The 27,226-nt window shown below is 42.4% G+C and overlaps 1 protein-coding gene across 2 annotated transcripts in view; it reads right to left on the minus strand.

The window, feature by feature from the left end:
• The window catches only part of STXBP4 (syntaxin binding protein 4), a 146,899-nt gene that overhangs the window by 115,852 nt on the left and 3,821 nt on the right, over window positions 1–27,226 (minus strand). For both annotated transcript variants that reach the window (XM_083148648.1, XM_083148647.1), the window contains exons 2-6: window positions 24,723–24,766; window positions 21,070–21,202; window positions 7,569–7,675; window positions 3,168–3,312; window positions 868–937 (exon numbers count right to left, since the gene is read on the minus strand). In XM_083148648.1, coding sequence (XP_083004774.1) covers window positions 868–937; window positions 3,168–3,312; window positions 7,569–7,675; window positions 21,070–21,202; window positions 24,723–24,745 — 478 coding nt within the window. In that variant the 5' untranslated portion in view covers window positions 24,746–24,766. The remainder of the gene's footprint in view (window positions 1–867; window positions 938–3,167; window positions 3,313–7,568; window positions 7,676–21,069; window positions 21,203–24,722; window positions 24,767–27,226) is intronic.

Consider the following 27,226-nt stretch of genomic DNA (forward strand, 5'->3'; position numbering starts at 1 on the left):
AGCAATTCGTAGTCGTATTGATGTGCTATCAACGCAAATACGAATTGCCGTATTTTCGGGATAGTAAATGTCAAAAATAAGTGTATTTCTGAATACAAATACACCTATTTTTCACACATTTCCTTTAGTAAATTTCCCCCAATGTGTCTGGTCTTGTACACTGAAGTCTGCGCATTTTCTGCTTCCATAAGCTTGGAGACCAGGTTTGTATGATATAAGTTAATCATTTTCAGTATTTCTATAAACATACCGGTAAGTATTGTTCATAATCCATAGTCTTTGACTGTAAAATACTGATTTGCTATAAACATTTTTTTGAATAAAGAAAACACACTCCGATTCCTAGAGCCATAACAGTTGGTATGCAGGGTTATACCCGCCAAATGATTGATCACGACATTCTGAAGTGAAAAAAAAAAAATCTAACTCTCAGCACCACCTTCAACCTCTGCTGCCCTAATCCTCATACGCTTCTTCCTTCCACCGCACTACAGCAGCAAAGGAAAGGGAAGGCAATCTACTTCAACATGACATTAAATTGAAAGCATGCTGCCACCATGGTAACGTAATCTTGCTTGATTTTACAGACATCTGTTCATTATGTGACTTCTGTTAGATCTATTGATTGCTACAGCTACTTGGAGAATGCTCGACTGGCTCTCCTGGTTATTCCAGACTTTTCAGCTAAAAGAGGTCTGCTAGAGGGCTTATTTTAGGAACTCACAGACTTTTCAATTCAGTCGCCTTTATCCACTTTTTCTAAAGCCCTGCCTGCATCTTTTGTGTGTCCCATAAAGCCTGCATTATGTTGCATGTTCTTTAAAAGATTGAAGTAAGATTAAAGTGTGAAGATCTTAAGGACGGTACCTGGCTTGTCTGATATATTCCTGTCTGGAGGGGTGGATAAGCGCTGCTCCTTACAGTATCCACTTTGGCTCTGTGTAAACAAACAGATAGTGGAATGATTATTTACTTTAAAGGTTATTAGCAGATAAATTTCACATTAAAGAGACCTGCTGCCGAGTGCAATAAGTTCCGAGTTCATCGGCCGTACAGGTTACCAGCCGAATTTACAGGGCAAAATGACGGTCCCCTTTAAAAAAAACACCGGCGACCGGCTGGCATTCCGTACGACAACCAGGGAGGGGGATTTACATCTGGATGCTTACATCTAAATCCTAAATTTAGTTTGACACACAAAATGAAATATAACCAAACACAGTCAATTCTTTGCAAGTCAACCTTCTATATTGTGCTTTAGGAGAGGTCAGATACAACTCAGCTTATACCCAACTCACACCAGAAATGCAGGGACAAACCCGGGAATTCAGTTGCCGGGACAAGCAGGGACATTCCCGGGTTTGGACCCATTCACACCAGAAATGTCCCTGCATTTTCTGGTGTGAGAAGGGGGCGGGACGGAGGCCGGCAGGAGGTGGGGAGGAGGCGGGCAGTCGGCGGGCAGGCAGCGGGATGGCGGCGGAGGTGGGGAGAATACTCACCCCGGTTGCTGGTCCTCCGTGCAGGCCAGGGATCCACACAGGCGGCGGTGCAAATGACGGGACAGGCTGCGAATGAAGATGACTCAGCTCTCCGGCATCCTCACTGCCGCCGGAGAGCTGCGTCATCATCATCCACCGGCTGTCCCATCATTTGCGCCCGCCGCCTGCATTAATTCCCGTCGGACAGGACACGGAGGACACGGCAACCCGGGTAAGTATACCCTGTACCTTTCACACCAGCCAGGTTCCCGGGTTGAACCCGGGAACAACCCTGGTACCTAGCCGGGTTGAAATTTGCCTGGGACTTTGTCCCGGGAACCTTTCACACCAGTGCTAGTACCGCGTTGTTCCCGGACTCAACCCGGGAATTTAGGCTGGTGTGAATGGGGTATTAGTATCAGATTTAAGACAGTGGATGGCAATATTTTCTTAGTTAGAACAATATTTGTATATATCTGGGGACAAAAAAAAAAACTCAGCGACAATTACATGATCCTAATTGTAAAGCATAACAGAATGTGTTGATGCTATTCAAGTAAATGTTACTGAATAAATAAGTTGCTAGAGAGGTTTTTTTGGGGAAATTGCATTAGTGAACAGGAAAAAGTTAATAGTTTGCTAAATGTATATCTTTTGGTGATATAACTGACTATTGTAATTTTCGATAATTCTGTCTTAGCATCACAACCCAGCATTGACCCCTTGGGTCTTGTGCTGCTTGTGTGATGGTCAGTGGTGCACCCCCGAGTTATAAAGTTATCAATTGAGAAAAAAAGGAAAGAGAAGAAACTCGGGTGGGGTGCACTCTAAATCCCCCAGGGAATTTCTTCTCCTTTTTTCTCAATTGAATAAATAAGTTAGCAGCCCGCTACACAGATATTACATATATGTACTTCTTCTTTTCTACTTCCTCCCCTAATTCAAAATCTTTTTTTCCTGACATGACTTAGGATATTAATTTGAGGATTTGCTACCACTATAGAGCTTTGGTTAAGAAGAATATTTCATATGTGTATTATGGTGGGTGCTGAATTAGCCCCGGTAAGTTTTCTCGTGAACAAAGTTCCGTTCTCGGGCAATGACATGGTATACTGGATTAAGTATACAAATCCCACGTGTTATGGGGCCTACACACATAGCAATGTCAGGCCATTTACTGAGCGATGTTACTACATCGCTCCGTGTGTAGGAGCATAGCGATAATGATGTGCGGCCTCACATGCCGCTATCGCCCTGGTGATTAATATTCAGTGTGCTGGATAAATCAAGTCAATCTCATTTGTCAGGGCCAGTGTTGTCAGTGGAGAACACTGGCCCTGACAGATCACTCAGCACACAGTGCTGGCACATCGCTGTGTGCTGAGCGATCTTGCTGAGCGATCTAGCATCGAGAAAAAAAAGCATTCCTAACCCTAGTATCCCTGGTATCGCTCAGAACGCTCAGCAGGGTCGCCAAATGTGTAAGGCCGATTACTGTGACTCGGAGGGCTGATAATGCAGGATTATGCTTCAAGAGTAAAGTAAAGCATAATACCCAATAAGTGCCGGGATCGGGTTACCTGAACATGCCAGGCGAATTAATTCGCTGCTGTAAATTACCGCAGCCAATAGGTCTAGTTGACATATTGCAATAAATGAAGCAGTTGGCTATATGTTCATACTTACTGACACACTGCTTTTAGGGGAACCTGGCATAGAGGACAGCTTTGTAGAAAAATCCATTCGCTTCTGAGCATTATCTGCTGGTAAAACAGTGTCCAGGTGTGTTTCCCCATGTCTGATGAAGGAGATCTCCCAGGAGGAACACTTTCTGCAGGGTATACAAGACATCTAATAATGGGACAGATGTATTAAGCCTGGCAAAAAGATAAACTGATAAACGCACCAGCCAATGAACTCCCAACTGTCATATTTCAAACACAGCTGATTGGCTGATGCGTTAGCTCCTTCCACTTTATCTCCAGTTTATCTCTTCACCAGAGTCAGTTTCATTCACCCCATCTACTCCTAAAAACTTCTGAAGTTTCAGGCTTATAACAAGATTTGAGCAACTAGAACTAGAAAATATTTAAATATGGCTACATCTGTCACTCAAAGTGGGTGTCTGTGTCTATAACGCTCTGTTCCTGGACTTTCCTCTTAATGTGTGATTGCCTTCATCTGTGCTGAACACCTTTCTGAAAAATTAACCTGTTTAAAACAGGTGATGGCAATCATACATTAAGGGGAAGTCTAGAAACAGAGCATTGTGTCCCTCCTGGAGAGGGTCATGTTGGGAGGTATGTGACAGAGAACCAGCCCAGTGAGCCCACAGACAGTGCCCACTGCCTTCCCATGTTGCCCAGCACTGCTACTCCACAGCCACCAGGTGAGCGCCCCCCTCCCGCGATTTGCGGCAAAACCTCCCCCCCCCGCGCGCCCCCCCCCTCCCGCGATTCGCGGCAAAAACACCCGCTCCCCCGCGACCCCCCCTACCGCGATTCGCAGCAAAAACACCCCCGCGACCCCCTCTCCCGCGATTCGCTGCAAAAAGAACCCCCCACGACCCCTCATGCAATTCGCGGCATAACCACCACCCCTTGACCCCCCCTCCCGCGAATCGCGGCAAACCCTCCCCCGTGACCCCCCCCCCCGATTCGCGGAAAAAACACCCCCCCACGACCTCCCTCCTGCGATTCGCGGCAAAAAGAACCCCCCCCGCGACCCCCCCTTGCACGATTGGCGGCACCCCCCCTGCGACCCGCGATTCGCGGCACCCCCCCCGCAATTCGCAGCAGCCCCAGGATTAAATGGCACCTGCAAAACACTGACATGGCTATGGTCGACAATGAAAAAGGTTGACATGAGTTTTTGAAGATTTATTTTTAATTTTTTTTTAATTTTTTCATATTCATTGTCATGTGTCGACATGGACACCAATGAAGTGGCACACTTATGTCAACATTTACATGTGTTGACCTTTCTGTGTTGATTTTTTCTTGTGGCGATTCGCGTCACACCCCCCCGCAACCCCCCCTCCCGCGATTCGCGGCACCCCCCGTGACTCCCCACCTCCCGCAATTCGCGGCAACCCCCCACCGGAACCCCTGTGAACCCCGCCCTCCCGCGATTCGCGGCACCCACCCCCGCAACCCCCCTCCCGCAATTCGCGGCACCCCCCCGTGATTCGCGGCAGCTCCAGAATTAAATTGCACATGGAAAACACTGACATGGCTATGGTCGACAATGAAAAAGGTTGACATGAGTTTTTGAATTTTTTTTGTCATTTTTTGAATATTTTCATATTCATTCTCATGTGTCGACATGGACACCAATGAAGTGCCACACTTATGTCAACATTTACATGTGTTGACCTTTCTGTGTTGATTTTTCTCTTGTGGCGATTCGCGTCACACCCCCCGCAACCCCCCCTCCGGCGATTCGCGGCACCCCGGCACCCCCCTGCGACCCCCCCCCTCCCGCAATTCGCGGCAACCCCCCACCGGAACCCCCATGAACCCCGCTCTCCCGCGATTCGCGGCACCCACCCCCCGCAACCCCCCCCTCCCGCAATTCGCGGCACCCCCCGTGATCCGCGGCAGCTCCAAAATTAAATTGCACATGGAAAACACTGACATGGCTATGGTCGACAATGAAAAAGGTTGACATGAGTTTTTGAAGTTTTTTTTTAATTTTTTGAATATTTTCATATTGATTCTCATGTGTCGACATGGACACCAATGAAGTGCCACACTTATGTCAACATTTACATGTGTTGACCTTTCTGTGTTGATTTTTTCTTGTGGCGATTTGCGTCACACCCCCCCCCCCCACAACCCCCACTCCCGCGATTCACGGCACACACACACACACCTCCCCCGTGATTCTCGGCACCCCACACCGTGACCCCCCCTCCCGTGATTCACGCCACACCCCCGCGACCCCCCCTCCCATGATTCGCCGCAACCCCCGCCCCGTAACCCCCCCTCCCGCGATTCGCGGCACCCACCCCCGCGACCCCCTCTCCCGCAATTCGCGGCACCCCCCCGCGATTCGCGGCAGCTCCAGAATTAAATTGCACATGGAAAACACTGACATGGCTATGGTCGACAATGAAAAAGGTTGACATGAGTTTTTGAAGTTTTTTTTTTCATTTTTTGAATGTTTTCATATTCATTCTCATGTGTCGACATGGACACCAATGAAGTGCCACACTTATGTCAACATTTACATGTGTTGACCTTTCTGTGTTGATTTTTCTTGTGGCGATTCGCGTCACACCCCCCCCCCCACCCCCCCCCGCAACCCCCACTCCCGCAATTCACGGCACACACACACCCCCCCGCGATTCTCGGCACCCCACCCCGTGACCCCCCCTCCCGTGATTCACGGCACACCCCCCGCGACCCCCCTACCATGATTCGCCGCAACCCCCGCCCCCGTAACCCCCCTCCCGCGATTTGCGGCAACCCACCCCGCGACCCCCCTCCCGCGATTCTCTGCAATCCCTCCCCTCCCGCGATTCGCAGCATCCACCCCCCCACAACCCCCCCTCCTGCAATTCGCGGCACCCCCCGCGACCCCCCCTCCTGCAATTCGCGGCACCCTCCGCGACCCCCCCTCCCGCGATTCGCGGACACCTAAGTTGCAATACAGGGCATCTTTCATACAATTCTAACCATATTTCTCATATACAAACGTTCACAAATTAAGGGGGCGCAGCCCCTTACGACGGTGTGAAGAGCGCCCGTAGGGCGCGATGAATCACCTAGTATTTAAATATTTGTACATGAAAAAGATTTAAAAAAAAAACATAATAATGTAGAACCGAGTTGGACTAAAGCATAAGAAATCCAAAACCTACAAAGCCCCTCATAATGTCTACACAATTTATTTAATGGGATATACATACCGTATTTATCGGCGTATAACACGCACAGGCGTATAACACGCATCTTCATTTTAAGAGGGAAATTTCAGGAAAAAAATTTAAATTTCTAAATAAAAACTTTAATTTTATCTGTTAAATTGTTAGTTCATTGTTGCGCCGTACACAAAACCCCACTTTACTTCACTACTTTACTTGTACCTGACGGGTACAAGTTCTCCTACCTCAGACAGCGAACTCTCGCAGTGCAGAGCGTTGCCGTGGTTACGCTTCGACGGCCGCGAGAATTAGACGTGAGGAAGGCGCGGCTTGCCGTTGCCTACTGATTGCCTCACACTCCACACGCTGCTACTGATCCACGCTGCTGTGCGGTATGTACGGAATATTACCGGTATATCGGCGGTGTATATGGTAAAAACATGGCTTTTTAACATTATATCGGCGTATAACACGCATACATCATTTGCCCCCTATTTTCAGGGGGAAAAAAGTGCGTGTTATACGCCGATAAATACGGTATATAACCTACTGCAGGTAGAATTCTTTAATTTTATTTGGTTACTTCTTAGATCTTGGTTTAGATGAGCAGATTATGATGGGTAGAAGCCAGGTAGAAATATAAGAAACCACCATGATGCTGCTTTGTTTTATTATCCACACAAAGACAAAACATGAGAGAAGACAAATTTTCCCTACACTCAACACAAATAAGAAAAAGGAAAATGCTGAGGTATGAATGCTTGTTACAATGGTAGACACAGTCTAGTTATGTATACTTACGGGGGGTATTCAATGTGTCGCCGCTATTTCTGACGGGGAAATAGCGGTGGCTCCCTATTCAATGCTGTCTTTAGCGCCAGCATTGAAGCGGGATCACGGCAGAACGGGCCCGACTTTAGAAGCTGTCGGGCCCGTTCTGCCGATAACGGCCGTGGATTGTCGCAATCCCGGCCGCAGATCGACAATCCACGGCCGTTTTTGCGGCCACGCCCCCTTTGCGCCGATCGGCAGGCGGGACATTGAATCCCGCCTGTCGTTCAGCTGTCGGGCTGACCGCAAATGGGCCAGGATCACGGCTGTCGGCAGGGATCGACAGCCGTGATCCTAGATTGAATACCCCCCCCCATAGTTCCCACAAATACAGCTGTAATTTACTAGCCTGAGTAAACATTGACCAAACTGCATAGTAAAAAGTGTACCTTAATTTTGCTCTATTTAATATGCTTTTTGCCTCCTCACATGACACGCCAACCAATGATTCTTTATTCACAGATACAAGCTGGTCTCCAGGTCTTAATCGTCCATCCTAATGAAAGAGAGAATTATCAACTAGAAGGCTTTGAAAACCCTTCCCTAATGAATTGGGGTATGTAACTTAAAAATCCAGTGACACACTAGCCATATATTGTACAGCCAATGGGAACATTATAATAACAGTATTGAAGTAAAATACATGCTTTACTTCGCATCAGGCTGTTGCTATAGCACATTAACCCCTTCCTGACGCAGCCAGTTTTTGCGTTCCTGACAGAGCCATTTTTTTCAAATCTGACATGTCTCACTTAAGTGGGGATAACTTTTTTTTGCTTTTACTTATCCCAGTGATTTTGAGATTGTTTTTTCGTGACACATTGTACTTCAAATTAGTGGTAAATTTGGGTCGATACAGTCTGTGTTTTTTTGTGAAAAATACCAAAATGTCGTGAAAAAATGGAAAATTTAGCGATTTGCAAAATGTTAAATTTTCTGCTTGTGAGACAAATAATCATACCACTCAAAATAGTTAATAACTAACATAGACCATATGTCTACTTTATGTTGCCATCATTATTTCAACTTCCTTTTAATTTTTTTGGACACTAGGAGGCGTAAAATATGAATAGCAAATTCTCAAATTTTCAAGAAAATTTCAAACACTGATTTTTTTAGGGACCAGTTCAGTTCTGATGTGACTTTGAGGGACTTGTATGTGAGACACCCCCATAAATGATGCCATTTCAAAAACTGCACCCCTCACAGTATTCAAAACAGCATTTTGGAAGTTTGTTAACCCTTTAGGTGTTTCACAGGAATTAAAACAAAGTGTAGGTGAAATTTCAAAATTTCATTTTTTTTGCAGAGTTTCAATTTTAATACATTTTTCTAACGAATACAGTAGATTTTACTAGAGAAATGTGACTAAAAATTGATTCCCCCAATTCTTTTGTTTTCATAAATATCCTATATGTGGCCCTAGTGTGCACGGTGACCAAACCACAGGCTTCATAATAGAAGGAGCACCTACTTGATTTTGGAGCCTCCTTTTTATGAGATTATTTTTTAGGCACCATGTAGGTTTCTAGGCACCATAAGATGCTAAAAGTTAGGAACCCCCCCACAAGTGACCCCATTTTGCAAACTACACCCTTCAGGGAATTCATCTAGGGGTATAGTGTACATTTCAAACCCCCAGGGGTTTCACCAATTGTGGTACAACTGGGCAGTGAAAATAAAAAAAAAAAATTTTTCATTTTCACAGCTCAGTTGTATCAAAATTGGTGAAACCCCTGGGGGTTTGAAATGTACACTATACCCCTTGATGAATTCCCTGAAGGGTGTAGTTTGCAAAATGGGGTGACTTGTGGGGGGGTTCCACTGTATTGGTGCAACATAGCACCCACCATTCATTCCACCAAAATCTGTGCTGCAAAATCCAAAAATCACTCCTTCCCTTCTGAGTCCTGCCATGCACCCAACTGGTATTTTTTGGTCACATGTGAGGCATTGCCGTACTCGGGAGAAATTGGGGCACAGATTTTGGGGTGCTTTGTATCCTTCATTCCTTGTGAAAATGAAAAATTTTGAGCCAGAACTGCATTTTTCTGTAAAAAATTACATTTTTTTACACAAAAATGCAGATCTGGCTCAAAATTTTTCATTTTCACAAGGAATGAAGGATACAAAGCACCCCAAAATCTGTGCCCCAATTTCTCCCGAGTACGGCAATGCCTCACATGTGACCAAAAAATACCAGTTGGGTGCATGGCAGGACTCAGAAGGGAAGGAGTGATTTTTGGTGGTGGAATGAATGGTGGGTGCTATGTCGCATTAGCAAGACCCCCGAAGCACCAATACAGTGGAACCCCCCCACAAGTGACCCCATTTTGGTCACCAGCTTTGGGAGGGGGGCTGGCGCTGTGGCTGGCGGGGGGGTGGGAGGGGTGCTGGCGCTGCGGCAGCCGGGTGGGTGGGAGTGAGGGGGGCTGCCGGGTGGGAGGGGGGGGGGGGCTGGCGATCGGTGGTGATCGGTGCTGTTCTTAACAGCACCGATCACCACCGATCACTGTGTTACCGAGCGGCTTAGCCGCCGGTAACACAGAAAACGCTGCAATTGGCTGTTCACATTTGAACAGCCAATCGCAGCGATCGCCGACCGGGGCTCAGGGACAGCAGACATCTCCAAACTGTCACCGCGTCTATGGACGCGGTGACAGTTTAAAACCATGACGTATATATACGTCTTCGGTCGGGAAGTACCTCCCGACCATGACGTATATATACGTCTTCGGTCGGGAATATCTATCTGTATATATATATATATATATACACACATATATATATATATATGTATATACACACATATATATATATATATATATATATGTGTATATACACACACATATATATATATATATATATATATATATATATATATATATATATGTGTGTGTGTATATACACACACACACATATATATATATATATATATATATATATATATGTGTGTGTGTGTGTGTGTATATACACACATACACACACACACATATATATATATATATATATATATATATAATCATTTCATTTTATTTTTTTTCATTTTTACTATGTCCCTAGTGCCTAGTGCTGCTGCTGCTGCTGGCGGGGGGAGGGAGGGAGGGAGGGAGGGGGGAGGCAGCGCTGCGGCGCATAACAGCACCGATCACCACACGGCTGCCGGGTCCCGGGTAAGATATAGTGCTGCCGGGTGGGAGGGAGGGGGTGACCGCGGATCGGTGGTGATCGGTGCTGTACTTAACAGCACCGATCACCACCGTTTTCTGTGTTACCGAGCGGCATAGCCGCCGGTAACACAGAAATAGCTGTGATTGGCTGTTCACATTTGAACAGCCAATCACAGCGATCGCCGACCGGGGGGGGCATTCCTGCCCCCCCCGGGCGGCGAGGGGGGATGTCTGCTGTCAGGGACAGCAGACATCTCCAAACTGTCACCGCGTCTATAGACGCGGTGACAGTTTAATGGCATGACGTACATTTATGCCATGTGTCGGGAAGTACTTCCCGACCATGACGTAAATGTACGTCCAATGTCGGGAAGGGGTTAAAATTATTTTACATTATTTTATTTTTTTTACAGTGGGGAAGGAAAAGATAAAAATGCGGATGCCAGGAATTCCTGCTGCAATAAGAACAGCAATAAAAACAGTATGTTGGCACCTGCCAACTGAGATGCACAGATATTACTCACCTGCAACAAATCAGCAGAAGAAAACCCACTGAGGAATCAACTACAAGTGTTTGTTACTATGGGGCAGATTTATTAAGCTTGGAGAAGAGATAAACTGGAGATAAAGCGGAGAAAAGGTAAAAGGAAATAAAGCATCAGCCAATCAACTCCCAACTGTCTTTTTCAAACACAGCTGATTGGTTGATGCTTTATCTCCTTTTACCTTTTCTCCGCTTTATCTCCAGTTTATCTCTTCTCCAAGCTTAATAAATCTGCCCCTATATTTGTTCTTTTTTTGTCATTTATATAAAAAATATATTTCTATTTTCTATATGTACTCGTCTACATGTTTTCACCATTGATTGCGAAGTGGCCAGTGGCCATCAATGGTAAGAAACTATGCATAGGATGATTGATAGTTTTACTCAACAATGGTTATCCTTGCTGTTTCACTCACTTGCCCATGGTTCAATATGGAGTCTTGGGGTGGAACTTTAAGGTTGCAACCGGAGGCAAAGCTAGGCTCCGTATCCCAATACCAACTGGAGGGGGAGGGGATCTGCATCATCTCCACCATTAATGGCAAAACTATTCAATATTGGGATTAAACCAGTTGTTCCCCCATCCAGTGACAGGATGCTAACACTCTCTGGGTGAAATTTAATAGAATGATAGTTTCATAAAGTGAGAGATTTGGTAATAAATCGCCAGTTTTTTTTTAAAGCGGCAATCATTTACACTTCAAAATCATACTGGTTTAGCAGTGTAAATGATTGCCGCTTTAAAAAAACCTGGAGATTTCTTACCAAATCTCCCACTTCATAAATCTCTCATCCTATTAAATTTCCCCCTTTGTTTCCTGGTATATATATTATATGTATGTTATGAGGATTTCATAAATAGCACCAAACAGGGAGATAAAGCTGATAACTAGAAACATAAGTGCGGACTAATGCAGACCGTATACAAATTCACATACAGTACATACAAAATTGTACAGTTATCCTCATTATGTAGAGGAGAAAGGGTGGAGGGCCCTGCTTATGCTTATGTATACAGTATGTCACACTGGATACAATATATCCAAATTTCACTGGCTTTAATTATTGACAAAGAGGTGGGGAGAGAATAAAGGTCCACACTTTGACCATTGTAAAAAAAAGGGGGGCACAAAATGCCCTTTCAGTGCACAACTTCTGATAAAAAAAGTATATATTGAAAATATATAATAATAATAATAATAATAATAATAATAATAATAATACAAATATTTTTTTGCAACTGAATGGAAACCAAGAGAGAAAAAAAAAGAAACTAAATTTATTTTAAAATAAGTGAGCAAATATGATTCTTTCTATGTGAAGTCACTAATGTAATTTTGTAAAAACGCCTTATCCTTGTCAATGTGACCATATACTCTATTAAGCATGAATCTAGGTTAGTACTGCGTATACTCTCACAGAATATAGTTCATCAAGATAACCCACCGTTATGTCACTGCAGAATCATTACATTGACCTGATTACACCAGTGGAAATTTAAGCTTGTTAACACAACCCAGAGCTGAGAAAATGTAATAAGACACATACACATCACATACTGTATGCATGTTCCTTTCTAGCATCTCACCTGAAATATTGTCAGAAAACAATCTATTAAATGTTTTATACAATCAGGTTTTTATATGTGTGGGACTTTGGGATTTTAGATTATGTAATATACAACAGTATCCAATTATCAAACATACCATGAACATAAACACTATCTGATGAGGGTAATAAAAAATAATGAAGATAAAGTGAGGAGGTGCCATGTTGGGAAAGTACTGGCATACATACCAACTAAAGGCCCCCATACACTATGCGACTTCTCCTACGGGAGAAGTCACATCCAATTCCCCTTGAGCCACCGGGGAGCCTCTCAGGTGGAAGGATCGCATGCGTTACTTCGACATGCAATGTATTGCATGCGATTCCCGTTACATGTCGCCGGGAAGGGTCTGACACTGCGATCTTACAGGCATGACGTATGATCTCCGGCTCTGATCTGACGTGCATCGGAACAGACGTCAGACACATGCTATTTGGGCTGATTTCACTCGATGTATTGTCCCGATGCGCCACAAATGGGTGAAATCCGGCCTAAATTGCATAGTGTATGCAAAATGCAAGCCTTAAGAAGTTGAATTGTGAAGGGTGCAAGGTGAGGTTGCCACAACTTGTATAAGAGTTCTGTCCGCCATAAAGTGGGGCCACTGCCACAATGACACACATCAGTGAATTAACTGTAAATAGTAGGATCGACCCCTAGGAAGGCAAATGGTGGCACTGGACTCTCAGGGGGAATGGAGTAGCCTGAAAGGACCAAAGAGAGTGCTGTCTACTCACAAGGGATAATCTTGTTGGTATTGATTTTTTTTTTAAATTAATAATATCACAATAATACAATAAATAGGTGACTAAATATCACAGTTTGTAGCACTTAATATCACAATTAGTATAAGGAAAAACCTTAAATATAGCCTGTCACACAAGTGTGTAAATGTGCAGAAATCAGTTAGGATGCCGCTTGTTCAGTAACACAATAACCATGTTAAATAGTCAACATTTATTTATCATTCTATTGGCATTAGCCCAGCTTGGCTGATTAACCTAATTCTGCTGTTAGTAATGTCCTATATATATAAATTCAATCAGCAAAAACAAAGCTGTGTGCTGATAAGGGGTTAATATCAGCTGTCAGTGCTTATAAGGCAGTAATGGAAATCCAATAAGTAAAAATCTAACTTTCTCTCCCACTCCAAATCATGAGAACCAATGGCCTGTCATGTTTACAGTTTTTGGCATTTTAGCTATTTACCAAAACATTTCTAAATAAGTTATAAAGCAGTAGTTCCCAAACTGTGTGCCGTGGCTTCCTGGGGTGCCTTGGGATTCTTACAGAGGTGCCATAAGTTGGTGGTCTAGGACCAATTCAAATGATTTATTAGAGTGGGAGTACCAGCAGTTAGTATTCCCATGTCGGTATACTGACCTTTGGAATCCAGACTGTCGGTCAGTCATACCACACCTGTTCTGGGACAGCAATCTTGAATCTTAGATCAACCTGTACAAGAATGTGTGCAAGTAAAAGTATGCAGAAGACCTGGAATGGCTCCGAAGTATACCACATCGTCTATAAAACACTGAGGAGGCGGTGTGATGGCATGGGCATGCATTGCTGCCAATGCCACTGCATCACTAGTGTTTATTGATGATGTGACAGAAAACAGATGCATCCGGGTGGATTCTGAGGTGTACAGGGACATACTGTCTGCTCAGAATCAGTCAAATTCACCAAAGATGATTGGAAGGCGTGTCACAATACAGATGGACAATGACCCAAAGCATCCTGTGAAAGCAATCCGGGAGTTTTTGTTTTAGTTTGTATTTTCAAGGCAAAGAAGTGGAATATTCTGCAATGGCAGAGTCAATCGCCTGATCTCAACCTGATAAACGCATGTATTTCACTTGTTGGCAACTAAAGGCAGGAAGACCCATGAACAAACAACATATGAAGACATCAGCACTAAAGGACAGGAAAGCATAACAAACGAGGAAACCCAGGATGCCCATGGGTTCAAGACTTAAGGCAGCCATAGCCTGCAAAGGATTCTAGACAAAGTATAAAAAATTGGCATTTAATTTTATATTATATTACTTTGTCCAATTACATTTGAGCCCCTGGCATACAGGGGACTGTGTATAAAATGGATGCAATTCCTTATTGGTTTATAAACTACTAATTACCAGCCCGTCTAAAATGGCGGAACATCATAAAAATAATGTCAGCACCGTCGGCAGTATGCGCCTGAATGGAGCTAAACTTGAATTCCCCCATTAGACATCCTCTAGTCCCCCATCATCCCCCCATAGAGGTGAGGAGCAGTGTAAGCATTTTATTATATGTGATTTTTTGTTCAACCCCTTGAAATAAAGTGGCCTGTGTTTTCCTATGTACGTACAATGAAAAAAATTGGTCATGCATACAAATTAATCTCCACTCACAGTAGGACTAATAGCATGTAGATCAATGTACCTTTTCCTAAGTTAGACTTTAACCCACCCACGCTGAGGATGGCTGAACCAGGTATATCAAGGTACAGGTATGGGTCATAGGGTCAACAGTCATTAGGTTGACCACTATAGGTCAACACATGAAATAAATAGGTTGACATGCATTAGGTTGACAGGTGTTTTCAGGGGGGGGGGTTGTGTCTTTCTCGACTTAAGTCGACATGGACGCCGCCATGCTTCGGGCACCCTATTACATTCTCACTTTATTCCCACTTCAATAGTTAAGTATGACGAATGACCATGTTGACATAATGAATGTCGACCTAGTGACTGTCGACCTACTGTATACTTTTCAACCTATTGCTTGTAGACCTAGTGACCGCATCCCCAAGGTACTGTATCTTTGGCCTTCACAGGTGGTCTTCAACTGTAAATCACTACTGAATTATTCTACAATATGTAAAAAACTCTTTTTATCAAAAGATGGATTAAAACAATCGATTTAGAGAGCATATACAAAAATAGTCTTAAACAACAAAAAAAATTGGTTTAAAAACTGCTCACATACAGTACATCTAGTCTCCTTGAACGTTAAACAGCCATGACAAGCCATGGCGTGACTCAGCAGTGCCGATAGTCTTTTTGCTTGATTTTGCATCTTAATCACATCACTACAGTATGTGAGTGAATAAGACTTTGCTGATGAAACTGATATGTAGTATGCCTATATTCTATGTAAGACTGCAGCTCTATCTGCATACAAAATGCTACGTTACAGTGTTTCTATGGAATTAGACTTTCAGTAAAAAAAAGAAAAAGGACACCCGATGCTGGCAGGAACTGCCGGCTCCCGCAACGCATCTCGCGGTTCATGATGTATTAAGGACACATTTGTACCTGCCAATAGGAGCTATACCAGGAGGAATATGGAACACAAAATACGGACAAGTTAGGGCTGAAACACTGTGCTGGTTTTGATGGTTTTTAAACATTGATGAGGAATTCATTCATGTGGGCTATATTTCTTTCATATTATTAATTGCAGTAACTAATGGAATAAGAACTTCTACTAAAACACATACAGTACTGGGCTAAATGTAATAGCCCACAATTTATTGTGTCTAGATAGTTGTAGCAGATTTAATGCGGTAATTAACTTACAGGCAAAACCAAACTGGTTTTGGCTTTAGACTAATTGCTGTTGTAAATCTAGTTAGTATTTCTCTAGAATTGAGTCTGCTCAGGCAGATAACAGGCTATTACAACATTGGGCCCATTTTGTTTATTTTAATGGCTGTTCTGATGATTCACTGAAATTGGCCTATATTTATATGTCGTACGATCAACCGCAGGACCTCATTTACCATCATCTAGCATTTAACTGGACGTTTGTAGATTTCTCATGCCACATTATATTCCAAATTGAAACAGTCATCGTGCAACATTTCAGGCTTCAAAACTGTTTTGGGGATTAAATTACACTGTAACTTTATCATGATCTACATGACCTCATTTACTAACAACTTGTATTGTAATGAAAGGAGCAGGTTATACATTTAAATCAGCAGGATATATATATTTATAACCTGTTTTGTCCTCTGCTGATGAGGAATAATTAAATCTGTGACTACTATTCTCTTTTGTTTCATCGTTAAATTAAGCAATCATACACAAAAAAGAACATCATATCTGAAAATTTAAGAGCGGTTATTAAACACTGATTACTCTCTTTGCACAACCCCCCCCCCGCTCCTATTTTCTTAAAACAATGGGTGTACCCATCGAGATCAGCAGTGGCAAGGACCCAGCAGAATTGGCAAGTGCATTGGCGCACGCCTAGTCAGCGACATACTGCTGGGAGATACAGTATTTAGATTTTGTCATTCCGATCCATCGGAAATCGGCAAAAACATTACAAATATCATCCAATGTGTACCGTAGTTTAAGTTCCCTAACAAGTTATGTTTTGCATTATCTCAAGAACTGAAACCAGTTAAAAAAAAAGGCTACTTTCATTTGAATTCAGCACCCTCAAAACACCCTAAATTTGTTCAAATATCCTTGGCAATAAAAAAAAACTTGCCCCCATTTCCCATAGATAATTATCTTTATATGCAAAGGTGGAAGCTGCAAACTATTACATCTGGATAACGTATTATGTAAGATCTTCCACAAGTAGAATGAAATGATGTCCTTATGGCCAACAAACCTCTTAATGGTATAGTATAACTACAGAGGTATTCTTACTCATGTGGCCCCATGTAGCTTACTCATGTAGCTGCAGTGTTTGTGTGACAAATCTAAAAATAGAACAATGTTGTTAAGAGAATTCCTAGTGAATTAATGAAACATAAATGCTAGTTAAAGCAAGAATAGCTCCCACCAATATGTATAGGTGAAAGTAATGCTGGGTACACACCAGGACGACTAGGGCCCGATCCCCACAATCTAGATCCAATTCCGATCAATTGGATGTAGATTGTGTGCTGATTGGGCCCTTTTCTGACCTGGTGTGGACCGATACCGATCCGATGCGCGGTCCCGCGGGTCGGTCGGTCGTTATTGAGATCCTACCTGCTGCAGGTAGGATCTCAATGACGACCATACAGCCGGGTGCGGGTCGCCATCGGATCGGACCCGCTCACGGTGCACATCGTGAGCGGGTCGTGCCCCCCCGCGTCACCGTGAGCGAGTCGGACGAGACACTGACGACCCGCTCACGATGTGCATCGTGAGCGGGTCGTCCTGGTGTGTACCCTACATTAGACTTTAGTAACGTACCGATTACATGTATCTCAGTCTGTCCTACAATATCCAAAGTATCAATCATTGTCATGAGAGGGGCAATATTTTACAGGTTATATTTATATTCTTTTGGGTTGTGTCATAATTTACTCATTTTTTGTGCACCTTTTGGCGCAAGAGACATAGTGTGATTTAAGCTGTAGATACGGTGCGATTCTGGCTATCCATTTTGACTATATAGCGAAAATCAAATAGAAAAAAAGTCTATTCAGTGAATCATCAGAACAGCCATTAAAAAAAAACAAAATGGGCCCAATGTTCTCATAGCCCGTTATCTGCCTGAGCAGACTCAATTCTAGAGAAATAGTAACTAGAGGAATAAAACTAGATTTACAACAGCAATTAGTTTAAAGCCAAAACCAGTTTGGTAATTACCGCATTAAATCTGCTACAACTATCTAGACACAATAAATTGTGGGCTATTACATTTAGCCTAGTACTATGTGTTTTAGTAAAAGTTCTTATTACATTAGTTACTGCAATTAATAATATAAAAGAAATATAGCCCACATGAATGAATTCCTCATAAATGTTTAAAAACCATCAAAACCAGCACAGTGTTTCAGTCCTAACTTGTCCGTATTTTGTGTTCCATATTCCTCCTGGTATAGCTCCTATTGGCAGGTACAAATGTGTCCTTAATACATCATGAACCACGAGATGCGTTGCGGGAGCCGGCAGTTCCTGCCAGCATCGGGTGTCCTTTTTATTTTTTTTCACTGAAAGTCTAATTCCAGAGAAACACTGTAACGTAGCATTTTGTATGCACTGAATAGGTCAGAACCACTTCTGATCTATTCATGTCGGAAACTGCCGTCTTTTCTGCAAGACGGCAGTTTCGACAGTGATTGAATATACCCCGTAAGGTTGAAACTCTGATCTATCTTAAAGAAATAGGTTACTATAGCTATGACACTTTGAAGCTTTACTCTACCAGTTTAATTGAAGATTAATGACTGGAAATCTAAGCAATGAATTTATAAAGTGCATTGGAATTTCTTTTCCTTCCAACTTTCTTCCCTTTCCAGAATACTGAAATGATTCTGGCAATGCGACTCACTCAATGTACAAGTTGGGATACACAATTATTGAACATGTCTTCCTCCTAAAATCATGTAAGTTATGTAAACACAGAATAATTAATGTTTTGAAGACTATATCTTCAAGTCATTGATGACCTCTAGTGGTGGAAAGGTAATTGCATTTGGAGATTAATATTCCTGTTCCTGAAGAGAACATGCTGCACCCACTGGGATAAGTTCCCCTCGCTGTAAGAACAGCTCAATTCACCTTACCCAAAACAAATCTCAGTAGTTGTAAGCATAATTCCATCTAAACTACCTGATATGAAGCAATAAAGCACTTTTCAACAATATTTGTGACATTAAATTTTTTTAACTAAACTTTTACATAAAAAGAGAAAACAGTTGGATTATAACACTTAGTAGTCAAGCCAATTACCTGCCAATTTACTGGGAGATATAGATCCAGCACCCAGTCCCAAAGTTTGTCACCCTAGTGGAGACTCTGACATGAACAAAAACTTAGGGAGAGGACCCTCCAACTACAAGAACCAGTGGTATAGTGAGCAGAGTGTTTCAGAGACAGACTAGGAGCTGTGGTGCTGAATACACAGTTGGTGACTTAGAACACAATGAGTACAACTGAAGTGACAGAGACAGTCAACTTTACCTTGCAATGAGCAAGTGAGTTGAAATACAGAAGACTTGCTTGAAGTCACTCTATTAAACCTGACAACAAACTTGCCACTTGAAAGCACTATGACTTTTGACAATATACCCGAGTGCTCTGATAATAGCTCAGGTAGAACCATAATGGAATTGGAATGAAAGTGGCAAACAGGAGCCGACTTGAGCCAGACAAGATCCGCACTGGAGAAAATAGTAGGCTGCACTGGCCTGAAACTGTAGAATGAATGGAACCTGGTGGAGAATAGCTGATCTGGAGGAGAAAACTGAACACAGGCTGAGCCAATGTTTGGTCTCAGGAAATAGCAGTGAGCTGCAGGATGAAGGTAACAGCCTCATAGACAGAAGCATTGAAGTGGCTTTCACAGATCCCAAAAGCACAGGTTCAGACAGCAGACCAGAGACTGGAGGCACATACTGGAAAGTGAGCAGGCATACTAGTAAAGTACCATGTTGGTCAAAGGGTTTACGTGTGTCGAGTGTAACTTTAAATAGGGCGCACTGTAGAACAGCAGGACAGTAATGTGTGTGCAGTAGACAGGACATGAGCATCTAATGGCTCCCATATATCACCAGTCACAATGCCCCAATTCCCCGACCTGCCTGCACTGCCACCGATGATCAGCGATCTGTTGGGGAATCGGAGTAATTAAACATGTCCAAGACAAAGGAATGCCAGAATCCTGACCAATAATGGGATGGGGGAATCAGGATTTTATTTCCGGATAAGATCTTTACACGGTACTTGTGTACTTTCACGAGGGGGGACACGGATACCTGTGAAGCCCGCGAGGGGACACGGATACCTGTGAAGATATCCGCGTGCCACGCTTCGGGCTCGGTGGCTCGCTGCGCTCGCCACACTTTCTATTCTCAACTCCACGCCGACGTGGATAGTGGGGGTATGAAAAGGTCGTAGGACGCGTACCGATCTCATGCAATCGCATGCGATTTTAGCAAAAATGCCCAAAACCACGGGAAAATCGCATCGCATTCCATCGCATGCCACTACATATGGCATGCGATGGGAGCCGTCAAAGTACACTAGTACCCTTTACACTCTCAGGAAACAATAAATATATACATATACACACACACACACACACACTAGCAAGCCCGCTCGAAGCAAGTGCTCCTAAAGCTAGTAGATGTAGCTTCACTCGCTGCCAACAGATGGCAGTGTTTCGGAGCCGCAATGGTGGTACTTCCCCTCGTAGAGGTGAGGAGTAGTTAGCCATATATTTATGTATTCCCCAAAAAGTTGTATAGCCCCTTTCATAAAATGGATGAAGATAGTTTTCCAAGAATAATCTTTTATTTCCTTCTTTCAACAGTGGTAAAAAAATGCGTCCCCTTCGTTACCACTGTTGAAAGAAGGAAATAAAAGATTATTCTTGGAAATCGATCTTCATCCATTTTATGAACGATTACGGAGCTTGTGGATATTTTTAAGTGTTAAGGCGCTATACCACTTTTTGGGGAATACATTCAGGTTGGGGGTTTCCTTGCCCTCGGGAAACATTGTGGCTAAGCTTCCAAGTGATTAAACCTTGTAAAAACAATTGTTATCATTATATTAGCGCGTGAGAAGTATTGGGATTAATACATTTATTTATATTTGAAAAATAACAACATTAAAACTACTCACTTTTTGACAGTCTCCCCCAGGGATGATATCCTTAATGTGGATAAATGGTCCTTCTGTTCTGCTTATGCCACCAACAAGGCTCAGGCCAAGACTAGTTTCTTTGGGTATGGCGACTGTCTGGATCAAGTCCTCACTTGAAAACAATAATTTGTTCATTATATGAAAATGCCTAAAATGTGGGCAGAAGAAACTGATGCTACATTGTAATTCTTTCAATTGAGACAGTTTAAATTAGTCAAAAATTATGGAAATATATACAGTACATACAATGCTATTTTTGTGCAATTTTGGAAAGGTGGATGTAGTGCTATCATCTGCATAAAAAGTATATTATTGTGGAATTAAGTTTAAAAAAATGATTTTAGTTTTACTGAAATCTCAATTAAACACAAACTAATATTCACTTTTAGGTCAATACTGGTTTCATTTTATTTGACAAACTGCCTCATCAGTTTTATTTAAAAACTACTGCACCCAGAAGGCGATTTTTGATAGTGGCCTAATTTGACTAAGCAATTGTGACTTTATGCACTGGAGATTGTGACTATGTTCACTATGATAGTCTACAATATAGTCAAGATAGACTTGCCTACACAGTATATTTTGCTAGGCGATTCTGACTTAGCAGGGCTGCGCATTGGTATCTGACCTTTGAAAAAGCTGAGACCCTCAGCGAAATGCGTCAGTGCCTAGCACCCCTCTCCAAGCTTTCCTTCAAACACTTTGTGGATTACAAATCACCACCTTCATTTTTGGATACCTGAACCAGGACTCTATTTGTGGACTCAACCTCCGATTGAGCCTTATTAAGGAAGTAAGAGGGGTGCCATTCCCTAAATCCAAAACGCAATCTAATTTTGCACCATTTTTCTGAGAATATGTAATGATATATTGTCATTTAATGATATTTAATGTGTGTATTGTGATGTTTTTTTAGGAATAAATAATTCCTATATCATACTGTTGGTTAATCGTTCCTCAAAGCGCAGTTTTCCTCTTTCTTGCTTTTTCTGCGCATTGGTATCGCCTGCATGTTTAACACCAGATGATTTTGACTATCTAGTCAAAATCGCCTGCCAAAATCACACCATGTGTACACCCCTTTATAATACAGTATCAGTAAGCCTCAATTACACAAATAATCAAGCTCAGGGGCGTGATGTCTGGAAGTCCTGCTTTTTGGGAGGTACTCATCTCCTGGTGCTTATGCAGTGGAGTTGATTCTCACTTGGGAACCAAGTAACCTTAAGCTGGGTATACACTACATGATTCGCGGCACCATTAACAATATTGGCGGTGGATCTGGATGAACAATCTAGTACTTAACACTGAACATTATCGTTAACAATATCTTTCAGCTACATCACCTAGCCACAATGCAGGGGTCGTTAACGATTTGCGGGTACACACAATAATATTGTTAACGATATCTTTATCTTGTATATCGTTTGCAAATATTGCATAGTGTGCAAAATCATATTGCACTACAGGTGGGTCAAATTCTGTTTGTCCTGTTTGGTATGTAGATATGGAGAAACCATACGGCAACATTTATTTAGTAAACATTTACACTTGAATCCCACATATTTAACATGTGTTACTATATAAACACAACACATTCTTAAAAAACAAAATATACTGTATGTTTTGTCAGGCAAAGGGGGATATCCTATTATCCCTGAAGCTGCTGTGAATCAGCGCTGCTAATAGGATATCCCCAAAGACACTGGTCCTACAAACTCACCAAAATATTACTTTACTCTTTTAAGGCTGCTCCAGGCTTTAGGCTGTATTAGAGACGCTATAGGCTGTACTATTTATTAATGACACTACCGTGCCCTGTATGATCCCCTTTGTGGCACAAGGAGATTTTTCCTGGGAAAAATGTGGTGGAATGCTGAACCAACAGATCATCTGACTGGCACAAGGACTGGGTCCTATAAACATAAGTCAGCAAAGCCCTGACCATAGTCAAAGAAAGAAGGGAGCTCCCTCTCTAGAATGCTATCAAGGTCTAAAGACAACGGGATAAGAGGTCAGGGGCCAGGTATAATAGCTTCAAGCTCAATAGCTGCATGCGGGATCCTGGCCGAATTTAGATGTTTTTTTGTTTTTTTTTAAAGGGGCATTGTTTTGCCTTGTATATTTATTTATTTACAGTTTCTTATATAGCGCAGCATATTCCATTGCACTTTACAATTGTAAACAACAGTGATAAAACAAACTGGGTAGTAAAATGTAATAAACGTGCCTTGCTTGTAAGATTACATATATACACTGCTCAAAAAAAAATAACAAAACACATCCTAGATCTGAATGAATGAAATACTTTTATTAAATACTTTGTTCTTTACATAGTTGAATGTGCTGACAACAAAATCACACAAAAAAGACCTTGAAAAAGCTGTCCTAGTACAGTGAAACGCGTTGGTGTTTAGGTGTTTACCCAGGAGCCTTCCTTTACCTGCCAATCCATCCTGCTGATTCTTCTGGACTTGCATTTTATCTCTCCCAATTGGGACCCATTTCCAAGGCACAGACGCACTTTAGAGAGGATCCCCCCCACTTACTTATTCTATGGACTGGGACACCTCCAATCCACCTGGAGATTGTAGATTGGAGCCACTTTTCCAAGACAAGCACAGCCGCACTTTAGAGAGGATCCCTACAAATACCTTCCATCCCCATAAAGGATCGGGACACCTCCAGCAGCATATCAAGTATCTTGGACTTCCTCCTCATATCTCTCTTCAATTGTGCCGGGACTTTCAAGTTTCCAGAGCAGGTCATATACCACTATATTGGCAGGTTATATTGTTTTTATTGCAACTCAATGGTTATAAACTAGTTTTTTATTGTCTTTTATCTTTAACATTTTTTCAAATAAATATGTATTGTACATCATATTAGTGTGATCATTAAAAGAGCACAGCATACCCCCCTTTCTTGTTCTATTTTCCACGGGGTCTGACTAATCCCTACTGCAGCAGCTCATGTTGAGTGAACAGCCTTGATAAGCGCTCTATACAGTTTACTGTATTTGTTTTTTCTTTACGATCTGAAGATAAATCTTACTAGTGTATGGGCACCTTAAGTCACTCTCTAGTGACTCAGCTTTGCAGTGCCCTGCTACGTGAACAGGGCGGGCAGCTGATATCCGGTGACGGCAGCTGCCCGCCCACGGAAGGTGGGTAGGCACCCCCCCGTTCGCATGGGGATGTCCAGCATCCTACAAACGACCCCCCGTGATGCGCGCACCACAGAGACTATGAAAGTCTCTGAAGGTGCCTGCACATGCACATAAGCGAATATGCGGATGCGTAGGCCTTCACCATCGCTCCCCGTCATGAATTCACAATGGGAAGAATGAACCAGAATGACTTCCTAAGCACAGTCTGCACAAATGTGAAAATACCTCTCAGGAACCAAAGCAGCAAGACATCAAATAAGCTATTTGCCAGGAATAGAGACAGAGTTAAACAACGTACATACACCCCTTTTGTGAAGATGGCGCTTTGTTTGGAATACTCATAATTTGGTTTCAATTAAACCATTGGATTTTTCATTGTCAAAACTATCAAATACAGGGATACTGCACCGAGCACAGGCACTGCCACAGCCTCAATTATTGTGAGAAAATCTAAAAAGCTTACCTTAGTGGAATGGAGTTTGCCATGATGAAGTTCTTCAGTCAGACCTAAACAACAAAGAAAACATCTTATTAATAACCAAAAAAACAACAAATTAACACTTTCTGCTTTACTTTTAATATTAGAAATATAAGAAAAATAATTAAGGCTTAGGCCATGTAGCGTTCATTCTAGCACCCGCTATCTTTGAAAACCCATGCAGTTCCTGTTCCCTGCCTGGGGTGTCACTGTCTGCTGTGCTGTTTCTAGCACAGGTCTGGTTTGCATATCAGTGCTGATATACAGACCACACTGTGCTAGAAGCACTACAGCAGACAGTGACACCCCAGGCAGGGAAGAGGAACACTACCAATGTAAATATACTGCTAGATTTAAAACAGCAATATTTTTAAAAGCAAAAACAACATGGTGTTTCTTTAAAAAAAACTGATCCACTTTAAATCATAATGTCCAGTTGTGACTACAACTTGGTCAGTGTCCGTGACAAGCAGACTCCCTACATGTACTAGCCAATAAGCGTTCTACTACACCACTACTAACATTTTCATGTACTTCTTGTAAGTCAGTTTCCTAGGCAACTGTCTCCAAAGGCTATTAATATAATCTGTTTAGAAATACAGTATTTTAAAATTCAGTCCCAAATCAATCATGTTGACCTTCCCAATGTCGACCTTAGGCATGTTGACATTTTGTCAAAAGCAAAAGGTTGACATGAAAAAAGGTCATCATGAGTGTATTTTTTGTAGGTGTGTATGTCGACATGGACCCCGTGTAAGTGTACCTTGTTCGCTCGCCATGATTCGGGCATGGTGTCTCTCGCTGCACTGGACACAACAACTCTTTAAAAAAAAAAACGTCAAAAACTCATGTCAACCTTTTTAGTGTCAACCAAGGTTATGTGTCGACCAATTAGTGGTTGACCTAATGACCTAGACACTGTTGACCTAATGACCTCATACCGGCTACATATTATTATTATTACCATGACTGCACACACATATTCACATATTGTTCCTTTGTACGGCGCTGCGAAACACTTGTGGCGCCTTATAAATAAAATTATAATAATAATAATAATAATATTCTACAGCGCTGTACAGAGAATATACGAACATTCACATCAGTCCCTACCCCAGTGAAGCTTACAATATATGTTCCCTACCACATGCACACAGATTCAGTATAAGGCTAACTTCTTTTGGAGACAATTAATATACCAGTATATTTTTGGATTGTGGGAGGAAACCGGAGTCCCTGGAGGAAACCCACACAAACACGGGGAGAATATACAAACTCCGCACAGTTAGAGCCATGGTGGGAATTGAAATCATGACCGCAGCGTTGTGAGGCTGTATTGCTCCCCATTTTATTGTCAGTGCCTCCCATGATTACTAGTTTATCATGATCCTAAGCGAATCGCTTCCCGTGACACCGCTACTGAATACCTGAGCGGGTATGTTCATTTCAACACGGTTACTGCCACCAGCCACTACGTTTAAGGCAGGCATTCCCAACCACGGTCCTCAAGGCACACCAACAGTGCAGGTTTTCTAGATATCCAGGCTTGAGCACAGGTGACTTAATTAGTATCTGAGGGATTCTGATTAAACCATCTGTGCTGAAGCCTGGACATCACTAAAACCTGCACTGTTAGTGTGCCTTGAGGACCGTGGTTGGGAATGCCTGGTTTAAGGTGTAACCCGACGCAAACTTATGGATTTGCCTGCGCACAGAATAAAAGCATTGCTGGATGTGTGCGCTATATAAGATAACTGGTAATAAATAATAATTGAGTAAGTGATGGGAATTTAAAGTTTTTGAGCAAGCACTGCAGAGAGATGACATTGGTATACAATGGTGAAATAAGACGATCCACTGCAAGATTTAATGAAGCACTTATGAGTAAATGTTAATGCTGCTTGCCGAGATATTTCTCAGAGCCCTTCTCTGTTCTTTCCCAGTTTCCATAGCTCCACTTTGCTTAAGGATCAGCAGAGGTGAATAATAGCAATAACTGGATGTGTTCAAGAGTTTAATGTTCAAAGCATATTGTAGCTTTACCACCTCTTACAGCTGTTTAATATTCCCTCTTTATATCTTGTGATTTATACATGCAAAATAATTTTGACAGTTTTGAGCATTCAAAACCAATTCTTCAACAAGACAGGATTTAGATTTTTTCTAGAAAAAAAAAAAAACACCCAAAAGAAACAAAACCAGTTTTAGTTTAATAAACGTTAAATAAACCAATTGACTTGAACTTTAAAAAAAAAAAAAAGACTATGGCCATGGCATTTTTAGCGTATATTTTGCACATCTCTCACAGCAAGCTTGGCACTCAAAGGGTTAACTGCCTTATAATTCTGAGACAGCAACCCCTAAGGTGGAGAGCCAACTGTTTTTGGCTGCCTGGAGGAGTAATCCAATTGTTGCCCCAACCAGGTGCTAGCACCCGGGGTGCCCATTATTTCTGCTCACACCCTACTTAAGCGGTATACACAAATGTG

This window comes from Crinia signifera, chromosome 6 (genome assembly GCF_055691185.1).
Source record: "Crinia signifera chromosome 6, ASM5569118v1, whole genome shotgun sequence".
In the NCBI taxonomy this organism is placed as follows: domain Eukaryota; kingdom Metazoa; phylum Chordata; class Amphibia; order Anura; family Myobatrachidae; genus Crinia; species Crinia signifera.